This window comes from Plectropomus leopardus, chromosome 21 (assembly GCF_026936395.1).
Source record: "Plectropomus leopardus strain MGB_pleo_1.0 chromosome 21, ASM2693639v1, whole genome shotgun sequence".
Taxonomy (NCBI): domain Eukaryota; kingdom Metazoa; phylum Chordata; class Actinopteri; order Perciformes; family Serranidae; genus Plectropomus; species Plectropomus leopardus.
This window is the reverse complement of record NC_142196.1, coordinates 6,734,490-6,747,505: the sequence shown is the minus strand read 5'-3', so window position 1 is coordinate 6,747,505 and position 13,016 is coordinate 6,734,490. Positions and strand designations below refer to the sequence as shown.

Here is a 13,016-nt window from a genome sequence, read left to right as displayed (position 1 = left end):
CTTGGGATCGGGCATTTTATTAACATTGACGAAAAGGAAGGGAAAATGGCATGTTAAAGACATAACAGTACGTTTACCATTCTGGAAACCCAACACCACAGGCTAACAGCTGACCTTTTAGCCTATCTGACTTCTCTGACACCAGATCTATAGCCGCCACGGATGATAGAGAAGCACTCACACTCTCGGTAAGGGTGCATTGGTAGCAAACGCAGCAGAAAGAGGGATCCCCTTTGACCCTACACGTCCCCACAAATAGCAGTAAAACTTTTCTTAAAATAACACAATGATTGAATTAATAAATCAGTCTCTGCTCTTCCCTACATTTTTTCTCCGGAAGTCCCTTTTATGATGGTGTGTGTTTGAACTGTGAAACTCAGATAGCTGCCTAATCACTAGTGAGCGTCTGAAGGTTTGCTTGGTTAAGGGATCAAGAAAAGAAAAGCAAAGGGGTTCAGCCAACACAAGAGACAAGCTGCCACTGGTAAAATTATGATAACAGCAGCAGCTTATAAGCATTTCTGCACAGTGCTGACAGTTTACCCTCATATGTCTTAAAGGGACAGTTCACTCCAAAATAAAAATACATGTTTTTCTCTCTTACCTGTAGTATTATTTATCAGTCTAGATTGTTTTAGTGTTGTAGATATCGGCTGTAGAGATCTGCCTTCTCTCCAAATACAACAGAACTAGATGGTACTCGGCTTATGGTAAACAACAAGAAGAAGAAAAGAAAATAGTTCTAACATAAAACTGCTCACAACAATGTGGATAATTTGAGTAACCTGGTCGTGATTTCTGGAAAGAGACATTACTGTTGAGTTTCTCAAATGTATTTTTTTGGGCTTTGAGCACTACAAGCCGGGGGCCATTTAGTCCCATTATATTGGAGAGAAGGCAGACATCATTTCAGCTGATATCTCCAACACTTGGCAACTCACCCAAATCGTCTAGATTAATAAATAGTGCTACAGGTAAGAAGAAAAGTATGTATTTTTGATGTAGCAAATTTTGTGTATTCACACTGCTTCATGTTTCCTCTCTTCTCACCTCCATCTCTTACACACTAAAGCAATGCATTTTAGAGCATGCTCTCTATCGCCACAAATTGTTTTCTTTCAATGATGGGGGTTTATTTTCTTTGCCTAATCTCTGTTTGGCCGTGCAGGCCTCCCTCTAAAGATCCACTGTGATCACCCAGCAGCAGTGGGTCATGCCTCATTTAGGCCACTTTAAACATGTCCAGGATCTTGTTGATGGTAGTTTACATAGAAGTGCGTGTATGTCAAGAGTTTGTGTTATTGTGCCTATTGACGAGTTCCTGCGTTGGTCACACACATACAAACATATTCACACAGTGTCTCCATGTGTGTGTTCTGTTCACTGGGGTAGAGACAAGACCTTCTAGCAACATTTGCTATGAAAGCAAACAGGAAGAGTGGTAGGAGACGTTTATTTACGTCACATGAAGCCACAGAGGAATCAGCAGCACACTCACTACATGTGGAGGGTCTGTATGGTCTTCAGGGAGTTGTAAGAATACAATGCTGCTCTGTCCAGACTCCATCGACATGTGCTATGGCCTCAGAGAGTCAGTGAGGCTGCTAAAGTAATTGAATCAACAGTTTATCCATTATTACTGATAGTTTCCTCCGCAGACGTTTACATCTAACGAGGCTTCACTTGAACATATTCAGAAATCCATCTTGTTAGGTTTGACAGCACCTTGCTGCACGCCGAATCGAGGCAGAATAAAGGGGACAGAAAATCAACCAGGCTCCTTGTTTACCAAATGGTGGGTAAGGTAAGAGCTCCGGGGAACTGACGGACGATCCCTGACAAAATGAAATACCAATACCTGAGTCGCGCTCCACTTACATACCCTAAACAAACCCCTGGCAAGCATTGGAAAAATAATTACAGCTGTCAGAGGCCTGGCAGCAGTGTTGAGGAGGTTGACTGTTCAGCATTGACTTTGCTTTCTACACAGCTGGTTTACCAGCTAATCCATCAGCACCATGTATGTCCTTTTAAAGAAGTATTTCACTGCTAAAAAGATGGCTTTTTGATAAAAGCAGCCTATGCAGCAGAAAGACGCAAATTTTGAAATTGGTGCTACATGACCAGAGAAAAAGGATGCTTTTGCTGAAGAGGTAAAAAACCTACAACTACCAGAATGCACTGCACTGACCAGACCAGTAAACGGTCCCACTAGGGGGTGTCATAATTTATACTCCCGGCCAGCTGGCAGGGAAACTGTAACCTATAACATGTTTCCCAAAACATTTGAGGCCTGAAATATGTAACGCAGGAACAGAATTGTGGTTTAAATGCGATCAGTGCTGCTTAGTTTTACCGTTTGAACAGATTTTGGTCCGAGTCGAGAGAGGCGGATCCCTGATTTTGATCGGCTGTGTACTCTTTTTGTGTCTGGCAATACAATTATGTGAAAGTACAGTCTGTAGTTTAAGCAACGTATCCCTTTAAGGAGATACTTTGCCTAATGAGTATAATATATATAATTTACTCCTATTAGCCACTTTGCAAATATATTGCAAGTCATTACAGCCCTTTATTTGTATCACATGTTCAGTTAACATGTTTATTCATTACTGACTAAAGTGGGCACCACTGGTCTTGTGTCTAAAGCCTCTTTCCCAACTGGCAAAAAAAAATCATCAATGCTTACTAACATCTGGCTTTTGTCTGTAGTTGCAAAGGTTACAGTCGGCATTCATTCCAGAGGCAGTGACTGCAGTATTTTCACAGGTCTTTATGGCACTGCAACCTGTTTTCCAACCCCTCGGTGAGACTAAATGTGACACACCAGCAAAAACAATACAGAGAGTTGTCCACTTCTAAAAAAACCCATGCTGTCACGCACAAAGGGTGTATTGTGTTTCTGTGTGCAGTAAATATGATGGCAGTGTACCAGAAAGGTTCCGTGATTTTCCCCCACCAGGCTAATAAACATAAGGCTGATAAAAGAACCTTGTTCTGCCCTCATGAAGTGCTATTACCTGCTATCACCTGCTAACATCTGCACATGCAAAGGCTGTAGAAAGGAAAAGATTGCAGATGAGAGGTCTTGTTTATGCTGAAATGAGTGAGTGAATACAAGAGAATGGTGTTGGTAACAAATGATTTTAGATTTGCTTTAGATTTGCTTACTCTATGCTTTCTCTTTTTCCTACATTCTCTCTGTTTTACTCTGCTTCTCTCACTGAATAAAAGACAGAGCACAAGAAGGACCATCCAAGGAAATAGTTTTGGGTTTACACTCTATGCAAACATTTGGGGAACTTATAATAGTTTAGTATAACACTGTGATCGCTCTGGTGCTGCGGTACATTGCTATCTTTGATATTGGCCCATTTATATGCATTATGTTTCAGCCACGTAATTTAACTGTGCAGACACAAGGACAAAGGTTGAATTATAATTCTCAACAGGAAAATGTCTCGGTGAAGATATAATACTCTGTTCTCGTTCCACACACTTCATTGGTCAGGCAATGGCATCATTTGTTTTTCATGTTAATTGCCAGACTCGCACCTTCTTTTGGCTTGCCAAGTATGCCACGTAACATCATCCCATATGAAACTAGCAACACGTGAATGATTCATTGACCCTCATGGAGCACTGAGATAATGCTGTCAGATCGCCATTGTTGGGGTGTTTGAGTCACAAGCTATTAGTGTGCTGGCCTCACTGACGCTCTGTCCTCTCCCCACAGGTTCTGCAGAGCAAGAGGTCGGACCCTCACTGGGCCTGAAAAAGTCCAGCTCCCTTGAAAGCCTCCAGACGGCTGTGGCCGAGGCATCACTGAATGGCGAGATCAATGTCAACAGGCCTCGCTCACGGATCGTCAGGGGCCGCGGCTGCAATGAGAGCTTCCGAGCTGCAATTGACAAATCATATGAGAAACCTGGATCCACAACAGCAGAGGAAGATAACAGCATGGAGACATGTGAGTGTTTTGACATAAACAAGGCTGTAAATTCAGAGCAGTGAACCCAAAAAGTATGTCCTTATATGACATACTATAGCTGATATTAGTAGATCATTCCAATAGAAGTTCACTCAGCGTAATATGGGCCAACTGCTTCCCTAGAGCCTTTTCAGAAAGGCAGGATTTACACCAAACTAAACTAGGTTAGGGATCCCCCTTTCCTGTGTATGTGTGTGTGTGTCATAAAACACATCTGCAATAAGCGTCTAGGTTACACACTCATTAATATTCACGTAGTTCATGTTGAGTTGAATTGTCAGAGACTGTGAAAGCATGTTTCCCAAGGAGCCTTCATTCTCTTTAAGTGCATTGCCATGTTTTTAAACAGAGTGCATGTGAGGAAAAACTCTCCGTGTTTACCCACATAAGTTATGCGTCCTATTGTATCCATTTTACATGTAATATCTCAATATCACCTAATTGCATTTACAATGATTGTAAATGGAATACATGCCTTTGCTTCGGTCTGTGCCGGTTAGTTTTGGCACAAAACACTGTGCAACTTTGCCAAGAATCCTCACATTTGTTTTTCCACGTACCTGACTGGGTTGCAACCAAAATCACCTTACTTTATTCTTAACTATGTAGACAACGTTAGAAAGGAAAGAAATGCACCCCTCCATTTGAGTGAATATATCCATCCCTGCTTGGTGTTTGATGACAAAAAGGCACGCGTTGGGGATCGAGAGACAGCCGTCTTACGTTTCACGACAGGTAATAACACTGCAACACCACAAGAGTAATCACCAGATATAAATTTCCATTCACCATTAAAGGATTCCATTAAAAGAGCTGGGGGACATTTGAAAAAGAGGGAATTATTTGCCTGAAACGCTTTGTTCTCATAAGCTCTGTCGGCAAGCCACTAAATACAGTCTTATCTCAGCAAAGAAAAATGGGGAAAGCAACCGATTTCCCCTGCCGTGGTATATTGCATTCTCCCCCATGATATTCAAATAACTCTGTTTTTCAATTTAGATAAAAGAAGCCAGTCTGTGCTCGTCACTGAGGTTAATAGTCAAAGTTGACAGATAAGCCGCAGCCTTCCTCTGCTCCCAGACTTTTATTTACATAAAATAAGAACGTGGCATCACCTAAAGAAAATGTGTCCCCACAAGATATCCTGCTGGGCAAAATGCACTTCCCCTTGTGCTACTTTGTGTTGCAACGTTTGAGGAAATAAAAAAGAAAAATCTGCTCTGCTGAGCAAAAATCCCTTCTTTTATGCGCTGGAATAAGACCGGCAATTTTACTTGTCTGTCATAACCTTCACTGACAGGCCAGCTTAAATGTCCTTGATTATTACAGCCGGAAAGTTTAATGGTAGAGTTTCACTAAAGTGACAAAATGTTTCCTGTGGTTGTCTGTCACTGCAAATTATCTTTCAGTTTCCTGACACTTTCATCAGTGGTTCTGCTGTCATTTGAGATTGTCAGCCAAGTATTTTTCTTTCCGTTACGTTAAATTGCTGTGGACAGCCTCACCTTTTGATGTTTGTCTTTGTGTCTGTCTTTTTTGATAGGAGATAGCTTCCTTGTCCTGTCTTTCTTTGTTTTTAAAGTCTCATTAAATAGAAGATAACAGAATTGCATATAAATGACACATTCCCTATTGTTAAACTCTGTTCTATAACTCAATATGACGCCTTACTGTGACAACAAACAAATGCATACACATGTGCATGCACACACGCGTCCACACTCACACGCACACATGGCCACCGCCCTCTGGGACGGCCTAGATTATAATGTTTAGTATGTTATCTGCAGTTTGGCATCATTAGGAGGGAGCGACATTAGCACTCCTGCTAATCTCAGTCATTTAAACAGCCAGATACAACTCACAGCTGCTGTTTGCTCTTAAGTGAATGATAAGCAAGCAGCAGATTGAGTGATAAAACTGATACCCTGAACCTGCTCCCCAAATTTGCAGAGGTGGAGAAAAAGAAAGGGAGGGGCTGGAAATGAATTGCATAATTGAGCAGATTTAAGCTGCCCGGTTCGCTCTCTGTTCCTGCCGTACAGCGTCGAGATTCCATTTCAGTCATTTCCTCCGAGATGGAAGCCGAAAGAAATAGCTGATAACTCCATGGATCACAAGAGAAAACAAACCCCACTGTTCCTTGAAATGTGAATCCAGCCGCTCCACCCTCCCGTTGTCTTTCTCATCCCACATACCTAAAATCCATCATGGTCTCACCCTCTCTCTCCCTTCTTCACGATAAGCTCCTTTCTCTCCTCCATCAAAGGCAGAACTTGGAAGGCGACACGCAAGACTGTAATAAGTTGTAATCTGAAGGACATCTACCTCACGCCTCAGAGCCACAGATACAGCGTAGACAGGAGCTATGCCGACTGCGAAGAGCACCACATTTGCAATTAAGATCCCTGGGAGGCTTTTTTTCTAGATTATTTAAATGTATAATTACTGACAGATTAATTACATTTTGCACATCAGTTCTGATTAGATGTGATGGAAACTTTGAGTTTAATCAACCCTGCATCACCTAAGGAGTTTGGTTTCAATTTGATGTCTGGGTTGAAATTAGTTGAGACGTAAATTAAGATTCACATGACTATCATTACAGCTTCCATCATACATCACTTTTATATGAATTGTAATGGAAAAAAAATGGGGAAAAATGACTGTGTGAAATGTACACATTTGAAATAACTTGGGGCTTTCAGATAAGTGGAAATATGTTCAACTGAGTACTATTCTCAAAGGGTGTATAATGTAAATATATTCGGCAGTAATGAGGTGCATGAATTCAGTGTGTTTTGTTCAAAGCCGCCGTACCTTATGGGACACAGCTTTTCTTTTAATAGTTTGTCTGATGAAAGAAGTGATGCTTTGTAACTGATAGAAAAAAATCAGTGTTGTTGTGTGCTGATTTCAAATGCTGCTTCTTTGATCCGCGGGGAGTCAAGTGGAAGTTAAAGTCAGAGTGCCTTTATTGACTTACATTTTATTTTTCTTCCTATCCCTGTGTTTGTGTGCTGCCCTCTCCACGTCTCAATATCTATATTTAACACCCTCTCCTCCCACCTTATCTCTTCACTCCAGTGGACGAGGACACTGAGGGAAGTTCCAGATCAGGTCGCGAGTCAATGTCCACCAGCGGCGACCTCATCGTGGGGCCCGGGCTGAATGGCAGCCTCTCCAAAGATGACAGGCAGAAAGATCGGGACAAAGCTGGGGGGAAGGAAAAGAAGAAACCTGAAAAGGAGAGGGAAAAAGACAAGGACAAGAACAAAGCCAAGAAAGGCGTGCTGAAGGGCCTGGGCGACATGTTCAGGTAGGAACAAGACTCAGCTCAAAATCCTAAACTCTCCCTTGTGTCGCCCCAAGCGCCAAATGCTATCTGCTTTATTTAATTCCAATCAACACCTTCACCACAGGATCATTCAGAATTTGAATGCATTCTCTGGATGTTGCCTGTGCTAATCAGGGACCCCTCTCCTTGAACCCTGAGATGGAGCGAGTGGATGGAGGGGAGGGGGAGTTATCGACCTCAAGGGGCCTCTGGCACTTTTGAGCCAGATTATTTTTAATAAGGGCAACATGTTTTATTCATAATCCCATGTGCGCGCTCCTCCTATCCAAACACGCTCCGCATTTGTTAACCAGCGGACAATGTTCGGGGCCCAGACGGGTGCTAATGTGGGAGCTGTGATTTGGTGCTGGGGATAAAAGACCTTTGAAGATGATAAAATCGAGTGTGGGTTGGAATTGTTGCCTGTGGCTGGAGTTCTCAGTGGCTGTCTCATCATGCGGTTGCAAGATTTTAGAAGGAGACTACCTTTGGAGACCATGAGAGTTGGCATGATTCTGCTTTCCTTAAGATAATTATCCATTTTTAAAAAAAAAAGTTCACAAGCAAAAAATTGAATGTTATTAGCAATACACTCATCTGCTGTAGTTCTTCAACATTTTGTCATCACTTCTCATACACCAGGAATTGGAGGCAAATTTTAAGCAGACAACTCTGCTGGCAAATTTTATGGGTGTTAGGTTTGTCGCCGAACCTTGAAAATAATTCCACTGTCTTTGAAAGCAAAAACATTTTCAAGTTCTTCACCCTGAGTATCGTGACTTAGGACCATACAGTACACTGTGTGCGTAGACAATAGCAGAGGAAATGTGCAAAAAGACTGGATGAAAATAAACATCCTGCGGGGATCTATCCACTGTCTCTGCCACAAGGAAATTAATGGGGGAGTCACATTAATTATTTCAATTCCATGCGCATTTGAATATGGCATAAATTAACAGTGGAGGCGGTGCGGGCCGTTATCGTGCCGTAAGTTGTTTTCATGTGGATTAGTTTAATGGGATTAGTTAGCGTATCGCGGCACACGGCTCGGTAATGAACAATAAAGACGACAAGTGTGTTTCGAGGTCACGATTGAGGAATGCGGGGAACTCGCTTATCTTCCATTATTTTCACTCTTGTGAGTTTTTTTTTCTGTCTTTGCATCCTGTGGTGTAAATGCATAATGAGTCACACGGGCTGCCATTCTGTCACACACCAGGCATGAGCACATATGTGAAGTACACACACATGTTCACAGCAGTGCACACACACATACACAGAGAGAAGAAGTGTGCTGGATTAGTAAATGGAAGTGGAAATTTGAGCCACAGGTTTGACACTCTGTGACATGCAATCAGCGCCGTTGGCAAACCTTTTTGAGTGGCTGTGTGCTCAGCCCGATAGGTGGCTGCCGGGTGATTTTAGCTTCGCACGTGGGCCCTCGGCATGCCCTCCTCGGCCTCATCATCGTTCTTCATTATCTTTGAGTGCCACCGCCACTTAAGAGTTGGCACGCGGCAGGCCTCGCTGACACTCCCCCCTGCTCTTTGCATTTAACGCCAGGCCCTGTGCCTCCTGAATGCAAAGAGGCAGCCTTCTGAACCAGCATGTCTCCCCAACGCTCGAGCTTTCCTCCTCTCTGTTCCTCCTACTCCTTGTTGATACCTCAAACAATTTTCTACTTAAAACTGTGACAGCTCTCACACCCACACATCTATGCTGTCCTTTTCTCGTCTTCTCCCGCTCAGGTTTAGAAAGTTAGAGATGGCAAAGAGCTGAGGTGAGAATGAATGCGTCCCACTGGGTACAATAACAAACTTTTTTTTGTAAAGAACAAAATGTAGTGATGTGGAATGCCTAGCGGTCAAAAAGGAGGAGAGGGAAAGAAAGAGAAAGATCTGTTGTGTGTCGCACTTTTAGCGATTCTAGCAAAAGTTTTGACAGTGATTTGCGGATGGAGAAGTTTTACTGTGCATAAAAAAAAAGGTTTGGCTGACAGTAACTCAACACTTTCAGGCTTAGGAATCACGGAGAGACTTTACATCAGCAAGTTTCACATGTAAATGTCTCATCATTGCATCAAAACATCAAAAGGGCATCCTGATTGGCTTAATCCTTTGTAATGCTCGTCTCTTTGGTTTGCATTTGCATAAAATGGACAGGCACGCACTCACTTTTTCCTGCATTTCTCACACATGCATGTCTCACACTCACGTTCTCTCACTAAGGAGATTTCAAGGAGTTTGCAGCGCACTGCAATTTGAGCTCATTTGCATGCAGGCCTTTGGACGGCCTGATGAACGTGTAGTGCACGTCTGCTTAATGGACAGCCTGATTGGGAGTGCATTAACATGAGAGCCAAGGGAGAGGAGGATGGCCTAATATAAGGAGGGAGAGGGAGGATAGAGGGAGAGACTGTGAGATAAATACTGTGAGTGCAAGAATGACTGAAAGTGTGCGAGTGTGTGATGGAAAGAAAATTGACTGCCTGAAGCCCAAAGCAAAGAAGCTGCAGTGCAGAGCCGCGGCTCCTCTGCCTCTCTGTCTCATACTGTGCCGCCTATAGGACGGCAGACTGCCTGGTATACTGTACCATCCAGTAATGAATAGCTCGTAATCTTATGAATGGATGTGCATGCATGCATAGGATAAAAAACCAGCCCTAGGCATCTTGACATCATTGTTTTTTCAAGGATGTCTGTTGCATGCATGTATCACTGTATCTGCATCCAGTGGTATATAGGGGGGAGCGGAGGGCAGCGCGTTGTCTCCCAAACCATTGAATGTGATTATTCATGTTCCTTCTAGTGGAAAACATGTGATCATTACTTTCTGATCCTATCAGGTCTGTTTATATGTTGGAAGCTTTGCCCAGGGCTCAGTTAGCTTGCTAGCAGACAGTGACGTCCCGGCCTGGCCTGCAAGACTCCCTTCAACATGCCTAATGAGGTGTTGTTTATCTGCTCTGTGACTGACTGACCTCCTCCATCAAAGCCCCATCTCCATCCTGATGTTTATATGTGTGACCATGATGCGTGTACACGCAAGCAAAAAAAAGACCCATCCTGAGTCATTTATTATAGAGTTAAGCGTTAAATTGTTGAAACAAATTGAAAATGCATAATTTAATTTCTGCAGTATGTTTGCACACATTTGTTAAGGCATGTAGTATGTGCACATCCTTCTTCTTTATGTCGTTTTAAGATATGTGTGCACTCATATTTTCACATCTTTTTTTCATTTTCTATTTTTTTACACAAGTGAAGGAAATGAATCACATTGTAGGAAAAGTACAGTAGCATGAAGGAAACAAGGGAAGGCTGTAAAAATGAAAGGCAAGGTTAAGATGGGGGAATGGGGGCCAGAGAGGTGGGGTGGGGGTTTGGATTGGGTAAGGGTGGAAAGAGAGAGGGAGCGTGTGCACTGGAGTGAACTGGGGCACCAAGGGAGAGTGGGAAAGGAGGATGAAAAGGAAAGGAAGAGGGGGAATGAGAAAAGAAGGGAGCTTTTCGCAGCGGCAGTCACGGCATCGGGCTACTGTCTGCCTTTAGGGAGGATCCAGGATCTCTGCTGATTTTTTTTCACATTGTGTGTGTGTGTGTGTGTGTGTGTGTGTGTGTATGTGTATGTGTAGATGAAAAGATGTGTTAATGGGCTCTGGCATCACCCTCACCCTTTCTCCCCAGTGCTTCCTCACCCCCACACACACACACGCACACACACACACACACACACACACAGAGACTTATCCTTGCCCCCACCCCCCTACTTCCAGCAATCTGATAAGTGGCATGCCTCACGCTGGGCCATCAGCTGACACTGGAGCTCAGTGTGACAGCCACGCACCCACCACCCCAGCCCCTTCTCTTCAACCCCCCACCCACCCTCCATCACCCAAGGGACCTTGTATGCCTACTCCTCCCTCCAGATGCAGCCCCACTCAAGGCTACATGGAGAGATGCGGGAGAGAGGGGTGTGGAGTGGAAACGAAAGCCGGAGTGGAGAGATGCTTTCTATCCCTCAATCTTTATTATTCTTAGGCAGCGTGGAAGCGCGCTGGGAGCACAGGAGTGTTGGGGGGTTTTGCATGAGTGTGTGTGTGTGTGTTTGCATGCCTAGAATATGGATACTATGCCACAAAAGCATGATTACCTTGTGTAGCACGAGAGTAGGTAGTTAGCGTGTTCCTGAGCCACTCCGTGCTTTTATACCATATGATTCTTTCTGCTCGTGTGGGTGTGAACAGCTGATGGCGGGTAAGCCGGCTTGATCATTAGTGCGCCGACATGACACATGCATTAGCCTGGCTTTTTATACACACTCACGACCGAAGGCGTGCCTGACGAATCAACACACACTTTCTCAGTATAACGCAACCCTCTTCGCCTCCACCTTTCCCAGCGCACACACACATGCACACACAAAGGCTCACATATGCTTGTAGTATTATGCCACAGTTGATTTGGAGACAGCAATTAGCTGCCTCCACATGTGGGCCCTGACATCTGCTGAATGTAATCTGAGAGAAAATGATAATTGTTTTTCTTTTGCTCTGCCTCCCTCATCATAATGTCGTTGCTAAGGTAGTGGAGGCGAGCACAGGGCACACCATCAAGCCGGAGCTTGTACATGAGAATGACTGGCAGCTGGAGCGAGGTGAGGAATATGAGAAAGGCAGCAAACGATAATTACATGAAAGAAAATAATGTAACACATCATGGAGTGTGTATGGTGATACAAGAACAAACATCAGCTCGGCAAGGTGGTGAGTGATCAGGGAAGTTGCTTTTCTCATCCCCGAGCCGGCGAGGATTCACTGCCTTGAAGTGCCCGTGAGCAATATGACAATGTGATTTCCTGTCAGCTTTAGGGGCACTTCAGTGCTGCTGACCCTGACCTTTGACCTCCCAGCGGAGCGGGCTAAAGCAAAGTGAGCCACAGATTTCCCCTGTCAAAGATAAATATTTCAGTGAGAACTCTGGAGTGAACTTTGGCAGCTTTTGGCAGCTTTGCCAAGTGCAAAGTCATACCTCAATATCACCTTCAAACGCCTGCACAGCAAAAAGAAATATCATGTCACTGAGGGCACGATACAGAGCGGGGGTCAGCTTTTTCAACTTCTTGGAAAAAACATCTTTTCAGATAACTCCCCCTGTGCATCTTCAAAGCTGGTACAGGACTGGCTGGTGATGCCAGGACTTTAAAGAGGTCATTTTTTGGGGTTGAACTCCAAACTCCCTCATAAAAATGTCCTCTGAGTGTGACATCCCATTACTCTCCTGCCAATCACGTACCAAAGAGGCCCAGCAGGGGCCAAACAACAAACAACAACGTCCCCCGCTGAGAAGATTAGCGCCACTGTCACAGAGTGCAGTGACGGAGATGAAAACAGTAAAACAACAAAACTCTTCTGTACACCAGGTTAAGGCAAGTACAGCTTTGTGTCTGGTGTCAAAAAATTGGATGTCACCGTCAATTTCTGGTGGGGCGAAACATTTAGACGTAGGGAGAGGCTGAGTGATAGGATTAAGGAGGGGGAGGAGAGCACACTCTGCGACAGTAGCCACCATGTAAGAATGAGAGATGGCCGTTTCAGACGTGGGGGTGCAGTGGGGGTGGGTCTGGCTGTCCGGCCGCACTTCCTCTGCTTGTGGCCACTCGATGCAAATGTGATTGGGCAGCACTGGG

The 13,016-nt window shown here is 44.1% G+C and overlaps 1 protein-coding gene across 6 annotated transcripts in view; it reads left to right on the top strand.

Annotated features, from left to right (window-relative positions):
* LOC121960465 (partitioning defective 3 homolog) overlaps nt 1-13,016 on the top strand; it is a 383,207-nt gene that overhangs the window by 251,129 nt on the left and 119,062 nt on the right. For all 6 annotated transcript variants that reach the window (XM_088071635.1, XM_088071632.1, XM_088071633.1 and 3 more), the window contains 2 exons: nt 3,737-3,970; nt 7,079-7,310. In XM_088071635.1, the coding sequence (XP_087927761.1) occupies nt 3,737-3,970; nt 7,079-7,310 (466 nt within the window). The remainder of the gene's footprint in view (nt 1-3,736; nt 3,971-7,078; nt 7,311-13,016) is intronic.